Below are 20,199 nucleotides of genomic sequence, written 5' to 3'. Positions count from 1 at the left end.
TCTGGAAAACAACTTGAGTGCTTAATCATTTTATAACTCATGATCTCTAACATCACCCACAATGATCACTTTCAAGATGTGATGCAGTAGCTCATGTACTTCAGTCTGGTCAACAAGGTGTGATCAGGGTGAAGAAAGGCACAATACAATGAGATAACACCAAAATCAGGTTTAAATATAGCATAAAGTGTTAGTGTTGGTTTGCAGTTTGATGGGGTGATGAAAGGGAAAATGTTGCGGACTTGTAGAGACCCTAACCTCTTCAGTAATCTCTAAAATTGTGGCAGTGATACTCGTACTCCTTTCCTAGTGAGAAAAACATTCCATCAGTTTTTCTCACATTTGAGAGAAATGTGCAGGTCATTAATGTATTCTACAAAATAGTTTAATATAATCATAGTATTCTGGCAGGTATCAGTGCAACAAAAGCAGTCATAGAAAAGAAAAACAAACATTTCATACATAGTCCCACTCAGCATTCACACAAATAAAGGCCTTCATTTTTCACTTACTTATTCAATTTACTTCCAAAAAACACAGGGTCTCTCATGTTTTCACTCTCTCTCACACATACACTCAGATCTGTCAACCAAACCCCCATTAAAAACGAAAGTGCATTTCTAATTCACGGACAACTCCTCAAACACAACTATTCAACTTGGACCTGGTTTTTGAGTTTGGTCTGCACTTCGCATTTTAAGAAACAATCAATTGTACACAGTCAACCCAAAGATGGTAAAAGCTTTGCAAAATGTAACATTTGTTAGGGAATCATGAAAAACATTACAACAAGGCATTAAAAACTCTACAGATTCCATTGGAAGCGAGCCTTCTTCATTCTTCACATTAATTTTTTTTATTTTTTACATTATTTCTGTTAAAGTGCACGAGAGGGGCAAGTTTTTATGCTATGGACTAAAGTCAGAATGGTCTACTATAATTTGTGCATCAGGTTTGAATCCTGAATTTTGGAGCAAGGCACATCTGTGGATGAAAAAGTGATTTGGCTCTTCATCTATTTTAGAATACATTTAATTCAAAGTGCATTTTAAATAGATTTGTTGTTCCAAGTGCATTAAAAATAATAAGGATTACGATTATACGTACTGTACCAATGCCTCTTTGAAATATTTGTGTCAGGTTAACATCATCAGTGTCCCCTTTAGCTTGTATGCAGACCAAACCCATCCAGGTCCTTGTCTCAGTGTAAAAATAGCTATAGGTGTAGCAGGTTGTCCACGCTTTACCCTCAGTCAAGGATGTGCTCTCCGCGGACAATGTGTGAAGAAAATTCATAGCGGTCCTGACTTCGGTGGCCACAGATGTTACACTCAAAAGGCTGGCGAAAACCATGGCAGCCCATGTGGATGGTAAACATGACATGGTCCAGGAAAAGTACACGGCAGTGCTCGCAACGGAAAGAACGCACAGCCCGCCCCTCCCCGTCTACAACCCTAAAAGCCTCCCTCGAAGTGGAGGAGGGTGCGGTAGGTGAGCTGGGAGTTGGAGCGAGGGCAGGAGGAGGGGGGGCTGAGTGGCCTCCATCCTCTCTTTCCACCTCCCTTTCTTTGGCGTGGCTGGGGCTGTGTCTGTCCCGGCTCCTGTGATGTGCAATGGGAGGAGGCACTGGGTTATGGTTGTTGGAGTGGACAAGATGATGGCCATTGTTACTGTGCAGGCTTGGAGTCTGAGCAGTACTGTTGCATGGCTCGTCCGGCATGCTCTCTGTGTCTGTAGAGTCCTGGCAACCATTGCTAGGTGAGGGCACATGACTTCGACCGACAGGCAGGTCTTCATGACCCTCTGCTGCCTCCCTTCCCCCTACACCCACAGCTCCCAGCCCAGTTCCTGTCCCTGTACAATCCAGCCTCGGGCCTAGAGCAATGGGGGTGTGAGAGGAGCTGTGGATCGGCCTGAGTTCCGACAGACATGAAGGGTGAGTGGTGGGAAGGTGTAGAGGTCTCAGTGTGTCTGATACCCCTGCTCCATTACCTGCTATGCCTGTGTACTCTCCTCCCAGACCAGTAAAGTGCGGGGCTTCAAGGTCCCCTGTGTGCATCTCCCCATCTCTATCCAAACCAGCACTGAACTCATAAGGTGCATCTCCAAGGTTGAGGCGTATGTGCTTCTGTCCTACAATTGAGAGAGACAAACTTACGATATTATACAATGGAAGTCTGTGGAAGATGTCACAACACCATTTTCCAAAAAAAATCTTTGGAAAGCTTGCATAGATAAATAAACAGCCTGCCAGTTTTTCAGATCCATTCTGAATAGCATAATGATGCTGGTAGTTATGTTGAGTTTCCAAAACTAAAAATGGATCTATTTATTTTAAGTCAAATGACTGGAGTGTAGTCCTGAAGCTATGGGTGAATCAGATGTGTCCAAACCAAACAATTGTTGGTAAGCTATGACAAATCATACAACTTGAATAAAACAAATGTGAATAAAATCCTGAAAGCTGGTGGTCACATCATTAGGACAAAAAGATCAGTCCTAATGCACGTGGTATCCAAATCAAGCAATGAATGCTGCTTTTAAAGTTTCCTGAACCCGTCCACACTGAGACCAAATGCTCACCTACAAATTTTTGTGGTGTGGATCTCTTGCGTTTGGTGATGCTGTTGGCGAGCCGATCGATAAATGCCATCTTGTCTGAGGAGGGTTGCAGTAGAGAGTCTGGTATAAACTCTAGCTCTCTCATCTCCTCTCCTGCACAGAGTACAAACAAACTGTGATGTTATTTTTGGGGTTTTCTTATTACTCAGACAGCATTTATCCCAAATGTTTAAGTTGTATGCTGGTTTTCATTAGAATTTAAACCACGTTTTGGATATAAAGTAAAAGTGACTATAAGTGGGGGATTCTGTTCATTACTTTGTTAGGGAGGTAGACTACATTTCTACATTAGATGCTTCTTACAATCCCTTTCGAGACTGATATTTGCAACACTATATTATGATTTAGATTCCTGTCTTATCTGAGAAAGTGTTGTTTACTTCTGATATGTCATGTCGATTAATGTCATAAAACACATACCTGGAGTCTGTGCACTGGATGGCTGCTGTGACTCCAGACTCTGCAAGTAGCTGTGGCAACGCTCACGGTGCTCCTCCAGGGTACTCTGCTGTTTGTAACTACGGCCACAATAACTGCACTTATACGGCTTCCCTACAGTTGGAGAGGACACTGGGGAGAAAGGAATATAGCATTATTATTGTCTAAACTTGTCTACTATTTTAATCAAAACAGTCACTCGCTAAGCTTGAATCTGTCCTCTACCTGCATGAGTGCGAAGGTGGCCAGTAAGTGCATCTCGTCTTCGACAAGCATAGCTGCAGAAGGGACATTTAAAGGGCTTTTCCCCTGAGTGCAACTTGATGTGACGGAGCAGGTTACCCTTTTGAGTGAAGGAGGCGCCACACTGATTACACTGGAATGGTCTCTCACCTGGGAATAATTAAACCTGTAAGTCCAACTTCTCTGTTACATTACAATTATCAGAGCAGGTCTTTCCTGCGATTCATTCTGATTAATGACCAGTTTCAAATACATTTTGCACAAGCAAGGTTTTTAGCTCTGCATAATCAAAATTTTTTTTTGTTTTTTTCACTCCAATGTAACTATCCATCAATACAGGATAAGTACTTGTGTCAATGGCATACAATACAACAAATTGAAAAAGGTGTCTACAAGACATATCAAAATCTTTTAAATCTATCCAATTTTACTTAACAAAAAGAAATGTTTTCTCATGGAAAAGATTTTTGTGAACTAAACTGATCAGTCACCTGTATGGCTGCGTTTGTGCACCATGAGAACATTAGGCCCAATGCAGATCATTCCACAGACGTCACACTTGAGCTTTCCATTTGGCAGCCTGGTGGCTCCAGTTGGCATGGTTTCAGGATTGGTGAGCTCCCTGAAGCCTCCGATAGCCTCTGATCCCTGCTCTGGACCTCCTTCCTCTACTCGCTCCCCTCTTTCATCTTCAGTACTACGACCTGGGTCTTCATCACTGTACAACTCCACTTTAATGGAGTTGGCTAAAGAGATGCAGGAGCAAAAATAAAGTAGGCCTTAAATGAGATTGTCAACCAGCATGTAGCCAGAATTAATTGACTTGATAATTAACTTAGTTATTAGAGCAGGGCTGTCTCAGTAAGCTCATCTAAACTTGATATTATTAAGAGTATCCTGAATAACAAAACAATCATAAACCTTTTGCAAACATTTGACATGTCACAGTGAAAGTGAAATGCAGTTCCATTATATATTCTGAACTAATAAAGATGAGACATGAAAATAATTAAGATTTTGGATGTGATTAACCATTGTATAGTCCACTTTGTGGAATTCACACTTTTTTTCCTCACTGACCACTGAGCGAGCGAGTAGGAGAGGTCTCCTTGCTGTTTGGAGTGCTCACTGTTGGACCTCCAAGGGCCCCAGAAAACTCTCTTTCCATTGAAGAGTCTCCACTAGCTGCAACGAAAGAGAAAACAAGCAAGATCTATCATTTAACCACATGTCAGCCTTTGAAGGTAAGTATATTTGTGATGTGATAGACCAGAGTCCCACCTGATATGTAAGACCGGCCATTGCAGTCATCAACATCCATACTAGTTCAAGCAGAATACTGAAATAACAGTTAATGGAGGTTAAGATCAAACTCAGTTATCTCTATCACACATTCACTCGCGCACCGATTCAATTAGTCAGAACTTAACATAATCACATTTGTAGAAACCTTTAAAATAACAGGAGAACATACAGTAGTTATAGGTGCAGGTCCAATTTGACATCACATTATGAAAGGAAAGTCCTGATGTATTTCTAAATTGAGAAATGATTTACAAGTTTAATTACATTATAAAATTTCAATGACCAAAAAAACAACAAAAAAAAGTACAGAAAAAAGGATAACACTAACAGTTAGCCGGAATGTTAGCTAACTACCGTTAACTTGTCGATGCAATTTCAGTAAGGCCATACATTTTTAACTGCACCAATATTTAAGCGTAACATTAGCCCACTAACCATAAATGTGCTGAAGATTAGCCAACGTGGGTTAACTAATTGTACCATAAAATCATTAACTAGGAGCTAAGTTAGCGCCAACTTTAACCTTAGCTGCTACAGATCAGCTGATTGACTCAGTAATAAATAGGTTGACTCATGACAACACTGACAAAGTAACTTAACGATGAGCTAATCGAACAATAGGCGCATCCGAGACAAATGAGTCTGAAAACCAGGTCGTAGTACAGAAAGACAGCGTTTACATAACGGTGGCGTTGAGATAAAGTTTACGGTCGGCCTTGGCTGCTAACGTTAGCTTACTGCATGTGATGGAAATTACCGTTAGCCATATTAGCTCAACTCAGCACTATAACGTTACAACAGTCTGTCATCCTTGACAGCTTATTAAAAAGCACGGCGCAAAGTTACACCTAAGTACTGTTGGCAATGACTCAAGTTAGACAACAGTGACTTGTGGCTGCGTAACGCTAAACTGGACACTGAAGTCTCTATGACGCCTTGTTGAACGGTAGCATAACAAACCACCATTAGCCTGTACTATCTTAGCTAGCTAGCCACCACAGCCAATGTTTCCTAAACCGTTGCTATGGCACCCACCGCCTCCCAAAGTGCTATGGCTAACCAGCTAGTGTTTAGCTAGCTGGCTAGTCTGCTCTCCCTGAAGCCTTGAAGCTTTGCAACACAACACAGCGGAGGCAGGCCATAACAGAAGTACTTTTTACGGTTGCCCGGTTCTCCCAGAAACTGTTGCATTACCTGTCGCTTGCAGGGCCGTTCCAGTGAGATTATTCTGTATTTTCATCAGCCTGTTTATGACGGCGGCATCTCCCGGTAGCGTTTACCTCCAGCTCCAAAGAATTTCCGGTGACATCCCGAGCGTAACTGCCTTTGAGCCAGCAGCAGCGAACGGGCTGACATGAGCTACAAATCTGCATAGAAACTAAGAGAAAATCTGCAAGCAAGACTTATTTATATTGTACCACGCCTTATTTCTCATTGTGATGCTTCACTGTCTGAACGCTGCCGGCTTCTAATCAGATTTCTCAATACTGAACAGAGCACAAAATTGTATCGAGGTAATAAAGCACAATGCCCTTGTAGTACATCGTACCCTGGGATCTAGGTGTTTGAATAGCTACTTCTGTGACTTTGTTTTTCTTTAGAATAATGTATTGTGGTCAATCAAAAATATTCTTGTTTATCCTTTGAAATTTTATGATACCAGTGCCAATACAACACCTGGGTTTTGCTACCAAAAGAAGCATATACTACAAACTTAGGTATATGACAATTTTCAATAATTTTCAACACAATAATAGATTATAGATGTATTATTATATTTTCTTAACAAAAATCACCCATACAACAACTTTGCCTCAAATTTTGCAAAAATATATAAAAAAAATAAAAATCTGATCAAAGAAAAAATAGGCCTAAGCAAAACTTTTTTTGGTTGTCAGTTTTCAATACTCTGTGCTATTTCAGTCGGTACTCAAAAAGTATTGAAGATCCATACCCAACAATAAATGAAAATGACAGACTCAGAACAATATAAAGTTAAGATAAATATATAACAGTTGCCTGTTCAAGAATGATCTCCACCATATAATATGTCTATGTTCCAGGAGAACACTGGGTTAGTAATAGTTCCTTTAAAGAACATATAGGAGTAGGGATCAGACTCGGAGGATTAATTGGAATGAATGGGTGGGAATCAAAGCATGTCATGTCTATAGCAGTATACTGTTTATTTCACAAACAAGATGTAGGTGAATATGTTGACTGTTTTAACCAGGACACACTAAAGCGGTCACCAGATATGAGTCCAATGTCCTTACCTTTTGAGACATTTTTGCTTGTGACAATCATTTAGGAGGAAGCCATATAGATTTTTGGAGGATTTTTGAAGGCCCAGACTGTATTTGACTAGGACATTGTACAGTTTGTAATGTGCAATATGGTTGAAGAACATTTGTTTTCTTTTTGCCTTCTCACATTTACTTGATTTTGGCAAAGAAACCCCATTCCACACGGTTCAAAGTTTTTATAATTATAATGTCTGAACAGATAGCTCAGGCACCAGGATATTCAGACATGGAAAACATTTTTCAGAGTCCTGATTTAACATAAAGTAATTAAAACAAACTACAGTTTAACCAGCTATAACAGTAAAATGCTGCTTCATGTTGATGCATATGCATTAACAATAATGTCATGTATTGGTGCCATTTTTAGATTCTCGAAGCATATTTTATAAAAAAAAATAATACTTCTGTACTTTTACTTGTGTAGGGTTTTGAATACAGTATTTTTACCTCGAGTTGTACATGGAGTTTACAGTACTGTGCAAAAGTATATGAGATTTGGATTTCTATCCATCATACAACACCATCAGGGAGGCATCTGATCAGTCTCAAATTCATTCTTCAGCAGGACAACGAGCCCAAATACAGCCAGAGTCATAAAGGACTATCTTCAGAGACAAGAAGAACAAGGAGTCATGCAGCAGAATCCTGATGTCAGCATCATGGGTCAGTCTAGAATTACATGAAGAAACAGCCGAAATCCATAGTACGGGCATTTCTCCGACAACCTACCTGTCAAGTACCTTGAAAAACTGTGCACAGGTGTACAAGGGAGAACTGGTGCTGTGGTCACAACAAATATTTTATCTAGTTTTTTTTCATTTACTCGACTTTGCATGAAGTTAACTGATAAAAAACATTAATGGCATTGTTTTTTTAAAAGCCTCACTTTATGTAGCACAGTACTGTATGGACAATAATATATTGATACGTTTTTTTTACTTAGTGTCTGAATACTTCTTCCACCACTGTCCTGGATCACAATTTGTTTAGATTGAGGTTGTGGTCGTTCTTTAAATTTGACAGGTCTGAAAAACTATGTCATACTGCTGTAAGCTGGAACAATAAAAACTCACATGCTTGCTGATGGTAAAGGACTGTGACTCTGGCCTGAAGTTCAGTCTAGAAAAGTCTAAAGGGCGTCTGTCTGAAACAGGTTGGGACATACAAAGAGTGACCTCTACTGTACAAACTGTCCAGAGTGCTGCTCGTCCATGTCACTCCTGACGTACCCTGTTTTACGACGGTGTGCTTTACACTATGACAGTTTCCGTCAGTTTCACTCGCGAGTCGTAAGCGCGTAGAACAAGCCTTTTGTCGTTCCCAATTTCAGTTGAAACGAGAATTTCATTATTTGAAACCGTCGATCGATATCGATGACTATATCAAATAGAGGAAGGGGGCAGTTTTTTAGATAAGTACAAATTGTACTTGCCATAGTGAAACTTTGACGTTTCAGCTCGAGGCCCAGCGGAGAGCTCGAGCGGCAGCTCCGAAAAGTTTGTTGTTGTCACGTGACGTGAGACGAATGTGGCGATAAAAGTTTGTTTAGATTGTAAAACTAGGCGACGTACTACATTATCCAAATCCACTGAACACCGTTTCACCACAATGCCTCAACCAAAATATCGAAAGATTGCTGTTATTGGTTACAGGTCTGTAGGTGAGTAAAGCACACAAGCTCGTGCACAGCTAATGTTAGTCGGCTAGCTGGCTAACAGGCTAACGTCCTGGCTTTGTTTTCCCCGAGTGTATCCGACTCTCACCAGTAACGCTAGCTCACCTTTGTTCATGTTTCTTTGTGTTCCATGTGTTTGCTGCGCTGTTGATTATCGATCTACACTAAAATCATCCGTGTCTTACCGTATAGCTGTAGCTATAAGTTACCAGTACAACGTGTTCTGTTAAAATAAAGTTAGCTCAGTCGATGATGTCCTGGTATGGTGCGAGGGGCTGTGTGTCTCTAAACCTTTAGTGTAGCATGTCAAACATAACAAGTATGTGATGTTGAAAAGTTAAGGAAATCAGTCTATGACCATATTTACCTCCTACCAAGTCCCCAGTCGTTAATTTTCTAAAATGTAACTGTGTGGCCGATGTTGCAACAAATTCTGTGACCCAAAAGATTATGTGATCCCAGGAAGGAATATCAAGCATATTGTTACTGCAAACGTTTTTTTTAATCATACTCTAGTACATCATTTATTGTGAATGGAGGTATTATCAAAATGGGGCCTTCATAGTATTTAGGTAAGGCCGAATGATGATTTAAAAAAAGACCCGTGGAAAATTTGACAGCTGTGGGAGAGAGTGTAGTGTCTAGTCCTGCCTGAAGAGGACAATCATTTCACCTGTTTCGATCCTTTGGGTAGTGTTATCTAGTTGGTCCTCCAGCATCACAGAAACCGACACGTCACACTTTTGAGATCCTATCCAAATACTACAGCGGCACTATCTTTCCCACCTACTGTATCAAATAAAGTTTGTGACAAAAAAACATTTGTCATTGACAATGTAGTTGAAATTTCTGATCAAGTCACAGAATTTAAATGGTCATAGAAATTGGTTCAACACTTGAAATTGGTAGTGCAATGTGATAAAATGTTTTGTTCATTTAAAGGCTTGAAGCCATAAGTAAGTCTCTACATGGACATAGTATTTGTGTCTGTTACAGTTACATTTTGTAACATACAGGATTGTTACAAGGAAAGAGATGGTTTTAACATTGTATTAAAGTAGTAGTAAATCAGCCATGTTATGTTTCTTTGCTCTACACAGGAAAGTCATCTCTTACAATACAGTTTGTGGAAGGACAGTTTGTTGACTCCTATGACCCCACCATTGAAAACAGTAAGTGTTATCATTAGGTAATGTGCAAGATATTCCAGCAAAGAAAGTCACATTTTAGCTTAGCATCTTGTTTAATCTAACGGTATGTTTTTTAAAATGAGCAAATCTCCTTTCCCAGCCTTTAACAAAATGGTCAGCGTGAATGGCCAAGACTTCAATCTCCAGCTGGTTGATACAGCTGGACAAGTAAGTTGTTCACCTACCACCATAACTGACAGAAGCACTAGACTCTTAGCTTTAAATCAACACTTTTGATCTGTTAATTCCTAATATTTAACCTTAGGCGCTGCTAGTATTGTGATGTGTACTCAGATGTCAGATTGACAAATTGTTTATGTGTTGTGTTTGGTAACAGTCCAACTCAGTGAGATTATCATACCCCTCCTCTGTCTGTAGGATGAGTACTCAATTTTTCCACAATCCCACTCTATGGACATCCACGGCTATGTCCTTGTGTATTCGGTGACTTCCATGAAAAGGTGTGTGGATGGTTTTGTTTCATTCATCTGTATGTATGATATTAGATTGAAAGTTGTTAGTTATGATACACAGAAGTTTTAAAACACTGTACATTAGTTAGACAGCACCATGTGTGTATTACAATTGATGTTTGGCTTGTGTTTTAACATTAACAGACTTAACTCTTCACAATACATTATTTGTAAACCACAGAGATTTATAAAGGTTTAACCCACTATCATATCTATATACCAGAGTGTCATCTAATGCAGTATAATAGCCATATAACAAGGTTTATGTTTAATTTGTGATACTATATCAGAGCGGGTTTGAATCAACTATAAGATAATTATCAAGGCTGTTGGTGTTTGTTGTATCCAATTGCAAATGTGCTTTTTTAGACTGGCAGCATATTGTCATAGTAAGTCAGTATTTAAAAGTATTTTGATGTCTGTCTCTATTCAGTTTTGAAGTTGTGCAGGTTCTACACGACAAGCTGCTAGACATGGTTGGAAAGATTCAGTAAGTTTAGTTGGCTCTTCAAAATTGAAAACTTCCAAATTTGTCTCACTTGATTTTCCAACTAATTTTGTTTTTCAACCATATTTTCTTTTTAGGGTCCCAACTGTTCTTGTAGGGAACAAAAAAGATCTCCACATGGAAAGGTAATCAAGATGAGTGAAAGTCCTATAAATATAAACTGCATGTGTAGGTTGTTACGGTCAGATAAAACAAATTCTGATAATACTATCAGACTTTTCACTTAAGACATTTAATTATCACCCAATAATTAATCATAAATTACATAATAAATGTAGCCCTTTGATGTTTGGGCAGTTAAAGGATGAGTCTGGTTACATTCTTCGTCTCTTAATGGCAACAAATTCCCCCAAAATTTACAAAGCATTGATCATACTATCAAGTAATGTCTGTGTTGCGAAAGCCTCATGTTCCTTATTCCATTGTTCCCAGGGTTATCAAGCCAGAGGAGGGAAAGAAACTTGCTGATTCCTGGGGTGCTGCATTCATGGAGTCCTCAGCCAAGGAGAATGAGGTAATGATAGATGTCTCTTTGAGCACAAACTCGTAGGTGTAGTCCACACAGTATTTCTGACACAGATTGACACTCTGCTGGCAATTTTCTTGCAATGCAGACTGCTGTGGAGGTTTTCAAGCGGATCATTTTGGAGATGGAGAAAGCTGATGGAAATGCAGCCCCAGAGGAGAAGAAGTGTGCTGTGATGTAAACGTGTATCCAGGACATCAGTAAGCTCATTTGCTGAAGACAGGAGGCACAACTTCACCGGCTTGCCAATCGTGACCTCACAGACACCGAGACACTGCAGTGGAACTTTTCTGCTCCATTGTAATACCAGATTGATTTACATAGCAGGGCAACTGCCCAGACAGTCGATAAACTATCCCACTCGTAACCAGAGGCAGAAATTTATAAGAGCAAGATTAATCTGTTTTAGACAAAGAAGCACCTTCAGTGAGCATGTTCTTTAAATATTGAAATGTAATCTATGACTAGGCAAAATCTTGATTTTGAGTTCAACCAAATCCTCAGAAAACAAAAGATTTTCCAATTGCATTAAATTTTTTCATGAACGTATTCTGGTAATTACTACTTGTAAATCTCATGTTTGAGGCATCATTGGCTTATGTCTCATAACTCGAAAGCTAATGTAAAGTTAATGTACAGTGAATGACTTTTTTTTAGGATGAGTATATTATTTCAGCAGACCTTTTTTGACAGTGATGCAGAGTCACTGTTCACATTGCTTTAAATGTGGTGTTAAAATGTCACTATTTCTCACAAATGGTGGATTTCCTTGAACACCCCGAAATGAGTTTTCTGATAAGAAATTTCACTGTGGTTTCACAGTTCTTCTCACTGTAATTTTTATCAACTCATCTTCAGGTACTGTTCTCCAATGAACTCTTGAACTGTGTCTTCATGACAGAAGAATCTATTTGTATATTTAACAACAAACATTTTAAGCTTTTCTGCTAAGCAGATAGACCTCTCTCATTGTTTCTACAGTTTAATTTCTCCTTACGGACCATAATAAAGCTGATATCTTATGGACAAACCTCAGAAACTTAGTATAGATTGGAACATATCATTGGTATTTACCAGTTATGGCCTTTTTTATACAATATAAATAGAATCTTAGAAATCGGTTTGATACTATTGGTTATATCTTGAGTGATGCAAGTTTGCTCTCCCTTCAGTATGATAAGTAGAGTATATGCTTATAAGCGCGTTATAATTATGAACATTGTTAAGTTGCAATTTTTAAATTGCATTTTAACACTGCATAAGACCAGTTAAGTGGCTGATGGCCACAGAGTTAGCTTAGTAATTTTTGAACTCTTGGTTTTGATTTGATGGTTCATGCAGGCTGGAGAAAACCGAGCCCAGATGGCATGCAGCCCATTTAATTGATATTGTGGACTGGCATGATCACTGCCAGACACTGACTTATTTTTCTTAGCTTGTGTAGCCTTACAGAAACACAGACTGTGGATTTTCCCCCACAATCCTCATGTTGTGCCTGTAGTGGGTAATTGTAACTTTTTATCAAGTGCTTTGCTGAGTAAGTAGTTGACTGATGGATGATTGATGATGGTTGAACAGAAGCTGGTGATGCTGTGTCTTGTGCCTTACAGTTCTTCAAACTCCCTCATCTGCCTCCCTTCATGACTCAAGGTGCTCTTTAAAAGTTTTTTTTCCTTCTGTTGACTTGATACCAAGGGTGCAGGTGGTGGTGTGCACCTGAAAACCAATATTCCCTTATGGGTCAATGTTAATTCAGAAATCTTGCTGTAAACAGTTTTGTATATAAATAAATCTGTTACTCATTTAATGTGTCTTTGTGCTGATTTTGGCAGCATTATTTAGGTAGCAAAAAGCAAGGCTGTCTATACAGTGTATTACTGCACAGCCTCCAGTGCAGCAGGGGCGGTGGATTACGGCCAATGAACCAGAGAAGTTATAAGGGCATAAGGATTTTGGACGTACTACAGCAGTTGGTTATATTTCACTGAACTGTAGCTTCATATGAACGCTATTTTATTGCAAGCAGACACGGCATCTTGGTTTGGGGGTTATACGACTTATAGTTTGCTTCATACTTGAGATTGCGGTGCCGTAACACTACGTGTACTACGGTAACGACTGTACAGTAAGTTATAGCGGAAGACTTTGGTTCTGCTGGACTTGCCAGTTGAAAACTAACCCAGCTCCAGGAAGGCGACAGATCGGATGGAACATGGAGTGTGTGAGTTATCTAGTTAACTTGAGCGTTTAGAGCTCAATAGCTTTCTAACTACCCTCTCCACCTAGGTTACCAACGAGACAAAGCATGTTAATGGTAGCAGCTAACCAGCTAACTACATGTTGGTAGAATAGTTATGAGGTTAGCTTGTTTGTTAGTAACTCCACTACTCCAGCATTGGAAAGGCACACACTTAGGGGAATGTAAACATAGTTTCAGCCCCAGTACCAGTGTAAATAATTTTAAAAACAAGACAGTTTACCACTTAATGTCTCACCAGGGTAAGTGACGCATAAGGCAGAAGCGAAATGGAAAGTCACCTCGACGACTGACTCGTTAATGTAAACAGTGTGACGCTAGCTAAAGCTAATGTTTGGCTAACGTTAATATTATGGTTTTGTACAACGTAGCGTTAAACAGAGTGCACTTAACTTCAACAGCGACCACACCGGGTCACTTTGACCTCCAGGCACCGTTAAATACTGGCAGTAATGTCAACTGAATCTTTTATTACAGCGGATATAACTAGCTGAAGCTAATTGTTACACGGTTTATTCAAGTGAGCAGAATTCTTGACTGACTGCAGTTACATGGAACCAGTACAGTTAGCTACATCCCACCAATGAAGTCATGATCAGTGAAGCAATGCGTATTTTGTGAGGCTGACCTGGGTAATAATGCAGTGGACCAGTTGTTAGTGAGACCATGACACATTCCACACTAATCACCAGTGGCGGAAGAAGTACTTTAACTTAAGTATCAATATCACAGTCTAGAAATTCTGTGTTACAAGTTAAAGTGATTGATTTCAAAATTTTCTTGAGCAAAACCACATAAGTATTAGTGTCGCAATATAGTATGCATGTATAGTATGTCACTATATAGTTATACATTATACAGAATGGCTCATTTCAGAATAATATACATTATATTATTGCATTATAATTATTTATACATCAGTGGTAACGCTGGTGCTAATATACTGCTGGTATATATTGTAATTTATTTGCTTGTTTAATATGTTATGTAGTAGCTGCCTCTACCCATAACCCTGATGGCTGGGGATTATGTTTGGGAAGTTGTCCAGACAAGCTGAAATTTAATGACATTTATTTGTCTTTCAGATTCCAGCAAATATTGATGATTTTGAAGCCAAAAAGGACCCAATCATAGAGGGTAAGAAACTTATATTTCATGAGACCAAAATGACAAAACAGTGACGTTTAAAAACAGTGAACAATAGTCTCCCTTGTATTCCTTCAGACCCAGAGCACAATGTGTACACCCGGTTTATGAAGTCCCACCGGTGTTATGACCTTGTACCTACCAGCTCCAAATTAGTGGTGTTTGACACATCACTTCAGGTAAAACAAAAGCTTTAAATAAAAACTGGAATCTATCTTTCATTAGCTAATATAGACTGAAAGCTTTGGTGCAATTAATGTTTCAGGTGAAGAAGGCATTTTTTGCACTTGTTTCGAATGGGGTAAGAGCAGCGCCTCTGTGGGACAGTAAGAAGCAGTGCTTTGTTGGTAAGAATAATTTTCATTTGGCTCAGTTTCATTATCTGAGTAAGAATGAATTAAATAATAGACTGATTAATTGCTACAAATTTTTCTCTGCAGGTATGCTAACCATCACAGACTTCATTAACATTCTTCATCGCTACTACAAATCTCCACTGGTAAGGTGGTTACCATCCTTGAATTGTAAGATTAGGTGTAACATTTTACAGCTTAAACGTGAACTGCAAGGTTATTTTGTCATAGGTGAGGTTTTACTAATATTTTGCTGAATGTGCCCATGCTCTCTTTTCTTTTTGAAGAGCTTGTCTTTACTTCTGTATTAGTTCATCTTAAAGAAGTCAAACCTTTTGTCTCTTTGTAATCTTTCAGGTTCAGATATATGAGTTGGAAGAACACAAAATTGAGACATGGAGAGGTAAAAAAGTTAAATGAATATCAGATGTATTTCTTGTCGTTTACACCAGTAATCTTGAAGGTAAACTATATTGTCTGTTATGTTTATAACAGAGCTCTACCTTCAAGACTCTTTCAAGCCCTTGGTTTGCATATCTCCCAATGCAAGGTGAGTTTTTAAAAATTGTTTGGCTAGTAGTAGTTCTTCAGAGCGTCAGCATTTTTGCGTGTCAAATATCACTTGAATACATGGTTGTTCCATGCTGGGACATAAAACCAGGGGGCATCTGATACTTTAATCTGTGGCTCTTTAACAGTAAGTGCTAACATTTCCAGTGTCCAAAATGCTCCTCCACACCTTATTCTTTTGACCAGAGTCTCTGTAAAAACAGGCATCAGACACTTATTGAAAATTCACTATGTCTATAATCAGCTTTTTCTACACTTACTAATAACTTAAGAACTTTATCAACATTTTAATCTTGTGGTTCCAAAGCTTATGTTGTCTAAACAAAGTTGCTAGGAAATTTTCTTTGTATCCATAACATTTATTATATGAATGCTACACTTAACCCACACTTAAAGTTAATACATTTCCTGCCAAGATGGAAACTAGCATTAGAAACTAAGATAGTTTTATTGTATTTATTTTTTCATTCAGCTATTTTATCTCACAACATGCTACATCCCAAATAACTTGATTAACTTGGTCCTTTCTTAACTTCTCTGCATTACAGTTTGTATGATGCAGTATCATCTCTGCTGACGAACAAGATCCACAGATTGCCTGTAATCGACCCCCTGACAGGGAACACACTCTATATTCTCACACACAAGAGGATTCTCAAGTTCCTGAAGCTTTTTGTAAGTCACTTAGGCTTCTCTCCTCACTGCTGCTACATTAGATACTGTAAATCATCTGCTGTTGTTTGAGTCTGACAGTAACACTGCAGAAATCAAGTCCAGAGTAAGGATTATTAGCTCCACTTGAGGAAACAGTATATTTCTACTTAACTTTTATCTACTTTACAAAGACATCTATTCCCCTGCAGTTTTAATCAAGTGTGTATATTCTCTTGTTACTTTTCAGATATCAGAAATGCCAAAACCGTCATTCTTGAGTCAAACTCTAGAGGAACTGAACATCGGAACTTTCAAGAACATAGCGGTGGTCCGCTCAGACACACCACTATACACAGCGCTGGGTATTTTCGTTGAGCAGCGAGTGTCAGCGCTGCCCGTTGTGGATGACAAAGGTATGTGGGCTTCTTAAAATGGCATCCTTATTGTGTTTGCATTAATGACTTCTTGAGTTTTGTTTATGTACTGAAGTTCTGTCTCTCTCTTGCAGGTCGAGTGGTGGATATATACTCAAAATTTGATGTTATAGTAAGTTGTCATCTTTCATTGTATACTCCCTGTATGTTTTTCTACCTTTTTTGCTTATAGGAAAATTGGATATTCTTTTCCAGTTGTCTTTCTTAAATTGAGTAAAGCTGCCAATAAAATTTATTGCCATTATCCATTTATACGTCAGTTATGTTCTCAGTTAATCTATTCATTAATCGTTTGGTATATAAAATATGAGAAAATAGTGAAAGGTGCCTGCTTAAATTTCCCAAAACCTAACATGATTCATTCAAATACATTGTTTTATTTGACCAGAAGTCCTAAACCCTGAAATGTTTATGTTTGCAATACAAGATATGATCATTACGCTAATATTGAAAGTATGATTGGGGAAAAGGTATTTTTCAATTTTATTTTTAAATAGTATTGTTTCTAAATAGGTATTAATCCGTTTTTATGTTTGAACGTGTTTGAATGTGCTATAAATCAATGAGAATTGCTATATGGCAAATTTTAACTTAATGGATTTTTTCTTTATCTATCTACATTTCTCTGAATTGCCAGAAAATGTATCACGATATGTATCAATATTGCGATGCAAAATCATTTATTGTGTGATAGAGGATTTGTCCATATTTCCCATCCTTACTTGAGAGATTATACTCTATTGTTATTTTGGCAGATGAATCTGATGGCTATAATTATAAGTGTATTTTTTGTGCGATTTAAGATGAAGACACACTATTAATTTAAGGGCCTGTGTATATACAGAACCTGGCTGCAGAGAAGACGTACAACAACCTGGATGTGACGGTGACTAAAGCCTTGCAGCACCGGTCTCAGTACTTTGAAGGAGTTCTGACCTGCCACAGGCACGAGACCCTGGAGGCCATCATCAACAGACTGGTGGAGGCTGAGGTGGGGGTTGGATGTCATTGTGTACTGTCTCTTGTAGCTGGTCCTTACTCCTGTAGCAGGTGTAGCTCACTCCTTACCATTACTGCACAGAATCACTGCTGCATAAGAATGAACTCTGCTTAGCTTTCTCCTATTACTAAGTCACCAAGATCTCAGACAGCCATGCTGTAATTCTGATGTCTGTTGCTCCTTAGCTCTCTTTTGTAAAATAAAAGACTCCTAACTTCCTTGTCTCTTGTCAACAATGCTGCTGTGTGTGCACAGTTGCATGCCGGGCATCAGTTTCTTACACATTCTTTTGGCCATGGTATAAATTCTGTTTTGCAGAGATAAAGGTAATATTGATGATCTTCTTTTGTGTCACTCAGGTGCACAGGCTGGTGGTTGTGGACGAGCAGGATGTCGTGAAGGGAATTGTCTCTCTTTCAGATATTCTCCAGGCATTAGTGCTTACTGATGGAGAAGAGGGTAAGAACTGTTTTTGTTTTTGGAGCTAGCACACTTTTTCGTAGAAAGAGGAGCATATTAAAATAAGGGAAGTACTTAAGTAGTTGTAAAAGTAGTGTATTCATTCACATATTTTCCTTAATGTGTCCATGGTAAAGTTTGATTTTTCTGTCCACAGGCGCTGCTTGAGGAAGGAACTATAGCAAAGCAAAGGGAAAGAGAGGGAATGAGAGCAAATATGTGAGAGGGGAATAATGACAGAAGGTTTTAGTTTCATCATCCATCTCATGTAACTGGGTTTCCTCTATTCACACAAGAAGACGTTTCCCTCTCTGCAGAAATATGAAGTTCACTACATTTTAGCAACCCAGTAATATATAATTTTAGTAATACAGGACATATACAGTAGAAGCTCCTGTAAATCGAGCCAAATTCCAAGTCACCAGAGAGTGATGAGAAAGATGCAAAAGCACATGAAACCTCTGAAGGAGGACCAGCATCATTCCCACCATTGTGGCTGTTGTCGTGCTGACCTACATAGAGATCGACACAACATTAATTACGCCTTTGATTACAAAGGTATTCCTGATAATATAAAGTAATCACCAGATGAAATAAGCAATCGGTTATCAGCTAAAGGAAAACTGATACCTGGATTGCTTTTCGGTGGCAGCATTTGTTCTCTATAATAAGGCTGGAATTTAGATGCACATTGAGCCTATCCAAGAGTAATATTTAACACAGTGTACCTTTGATGTGTGTAGTTGCTCTTAGACAACACCACACACCAATGTACATTAGACATTGCTCTGAGCCCTGTTCTTTGTACATATAAGTACTATGATGTTATCAGACTCAAATTATCTTGTTATTCCTTTTTCAGTTAGCTTGATTTTTTAAATGCAGGTGGAGCATTGAGCTGCTAATCTTTTTTAACCTGAACAACTACATTTTCCCAACTTGCAAAGACATATTGATGAATATATGGTTACTTAAGTATTTATCTGTGTGTGTCGTACATACTGTACATGCAGTACATACATACAGAAATTTGCTACATACCATTTCGAGAAGATGATTGAAAATGATTTAGTGTAATTTATCATTCAAACAGGAGGGAGAGCTTGGAAATTGTCATCAGTCTGCACTGAAAATAATTTTAGAGATGTAAAATTAAAAAGACGTGGTCATGGTCTTGCTTATTTTGAATAAGTGTGACCTTTTGCACATCTCAGCTTCAGGACCTGTTGCCCCAAAAATTACTCTGGATAATTTAAATGAAATGAACTGAAAAATGTCAACTTGTGAACAATTAAGTTAATTTGCCACAAATACCAACATGAAAAGAATCCGAGGACGTGACTTTTAATCTGTTGTGTAGCCAGACAGTAAAGTAGCAAACCTGGAACAGCACTTTCGGCTCCCAAGACGACCTCACTGGTGAAGTCTAGACCAGCATAGATGAATCTGCTATTAGAGACAACCGTTAATTGTGCTGTGTTGTTTGAGTGCATAAAGTCGAAATATTTATGGGTTTTATGTTTTGCCATTTTGTTTTCATGTATAACTAAATGAATTAAGTTAGACACAACTTTTTTTCTGCTTATTTTGTCTGCTACACTTTGGGGTTTGGCATTATTAGTGTTAAAGGGATTCGCTTATTGCTCCTGTGCTGCAAAATCTCATAAATATTTTGGAAATCTGGTCCATCACTTGAAAACTAATGGTCACAGTAACAGTTTCTGTATTATTCATTTTATGATTTATATGTTAGTGGTATGTATATGTTGTCAGAATATGAGATGTTATATCTTTATCAAAATCACTGAATACCAGCATTTCCTTTCCATTTTCTAAAGAGGATAGACCATTCACACACTTCCTGGTCTGGTATATATGAAACAGAATGTGTACAACTGTATGTAAATGCGCAGTTTTTGTACTAATCTGCATTGAGATTATAATTTAAAGGATGAGCAATAAAGGTTCTTTTAGTTTGTTTTAAATGGTATTAATTTTTAAATATATGCATCTTGTATACGACATACCTTTTGTAGAAAA

The 20,199-nt window shown here is 38.5% G+C and overlaps 3 protein-coding genes across 7 annotated transcripts; 2 read left to right on the top strand and 1 right to left on the bottom strand.

Annotated features, from left to right (window-relative positions):
* Window positions 1–369: 369 nt before the first annotated feature.
* On the bottom strand, window positions 370–5,896 carry ikzf4 (IKAROS family zinc finger 4). Of its 4 annotated transcripts, none has more exons than XM_022744899.1 (8): window positions 5,803–5,896; window positions 4,585–4,642; window positions 4,384–4,488; window positions 3,795–4,049; window positions 3,286–3,453; window positions 3,043–3,192; window positions 2,584–2,715; window positions 370–2,133 (listed from the first exon to the last, which is right to left on the bottom strand). In XM_022744899.1, exons 2-8 carry the CDS (start codon window positions 4,622–4,624, stop codon window positions 1,250–1,252), a joined length of 1,734 nt encoding a protein of 577 aa, XP_022600620.1. In that variant the 5' UTR covers window positions 4,625–4,642; window positions 5,803–5,896; the 3' UTR covers window positions 370–1,249. The 4 variants fall into 4 exon arrangements, with proteins under 4 accessions (XP_022600620.1, XP_022600621.1, XP_022600622.1 ...); XM_022744900.1 differs by lacking the exon at window positions 5,803–5,896 and adding an exon at window positions 5,044–5,497; XM_022744901.1 differs by lacking the exon at window positions 5,803–5,896 and adding an exon at window positions 4,778–4,838.
* Window positions 5,897–8,167: 2,271 nt separating this feature from the next.
* LOC111221638 (GTP-binding protein Rheb-like) lies at window positions 8,168–13,093 on the top strand. Its single transcript, XM_022745097.1, has 8 exons — window positions 8,168–8,574; window positions 9,690–9,761; window positions 9,880–9,947; window positions 10,158–10,240; window positions 10,686–10,742; window positions 10,838–10,885; window positions 11,193–11,274; window positions 11,375–13,093. The coding sequence occupies exons 1-8, from the start codon at window positions 8,523–8,525 to the stop codon at window positions 11,465–11,467; spliced, it is 555 nt and encodes a 184-aa protein (XP_022600818.1). The 5' UTR covers window positions 8,168–8,522; the 3' UTR covers window positions 11,468–13,093.
* A 178-nt stretch (window positions 13,094–13,271) lies between these two features.
* prkag1 (protein kinase AMP-activated non-catalytic subunit gamma 1) lies at window positions 13,272–20,144 on the top strand. 2 transcript variants are annotated; one of them, XM_022745095.1, is made up of 13 exons: window positions 13,272–13,503; window positions 14,629–14,680; window positions 14,768–14,868; window positions 14,955–15,036; window positions 15,130–15,188; window positions 15,400–15,445; window positions 15,538–15,592; window positions 16,161–16,287; window positions 16,514–16,679; window positions 16,775–16,812; window positions 17,545–17,691; window positions 18,060–18,159; window positions 18,317–20,144. In XM_022745095.1, exons 1-13 carry the CDS (start codon window positions 13,492–13,494, stop codon window positions 18,325–18,327), a joined length of 996 nt encoding a protein of 331 aa, XP_022600816.1. In that variant the 5' UTR covers window positions 13,272–13,491; the 3' UTR covers window positions 18,328–20,144. The 2 variants fall into 2 exon arrangements, with proteins under 2 accessions (XP_022600816.1, XP_022600817.1); XM_022745096.1 differs by having other exon boundaries at window positions 13,272–13,507.
* Window positions 20,145–20,199: the final 55 nt, after the last annotated feature.

Source organism: Seriola dumerili, unplaced genomic scaffold (assembly GCF_002260705.1).
Source record: "Seriola dumerili isolate Sdu_G_001 unplaced genomic scaffold, Sdu_1.0 BDQW01000088.1, whole genome shotgun sequence".
Lineage (NCBI taxonomy): Eukaryota > Metazoa > Chordata > Actinopteri > Carangiformes > Carangidae > Seriola > Seriola dumerili.
This window is presented reverse-complemented; position numbering and strand designations above follow the sequence as displayed.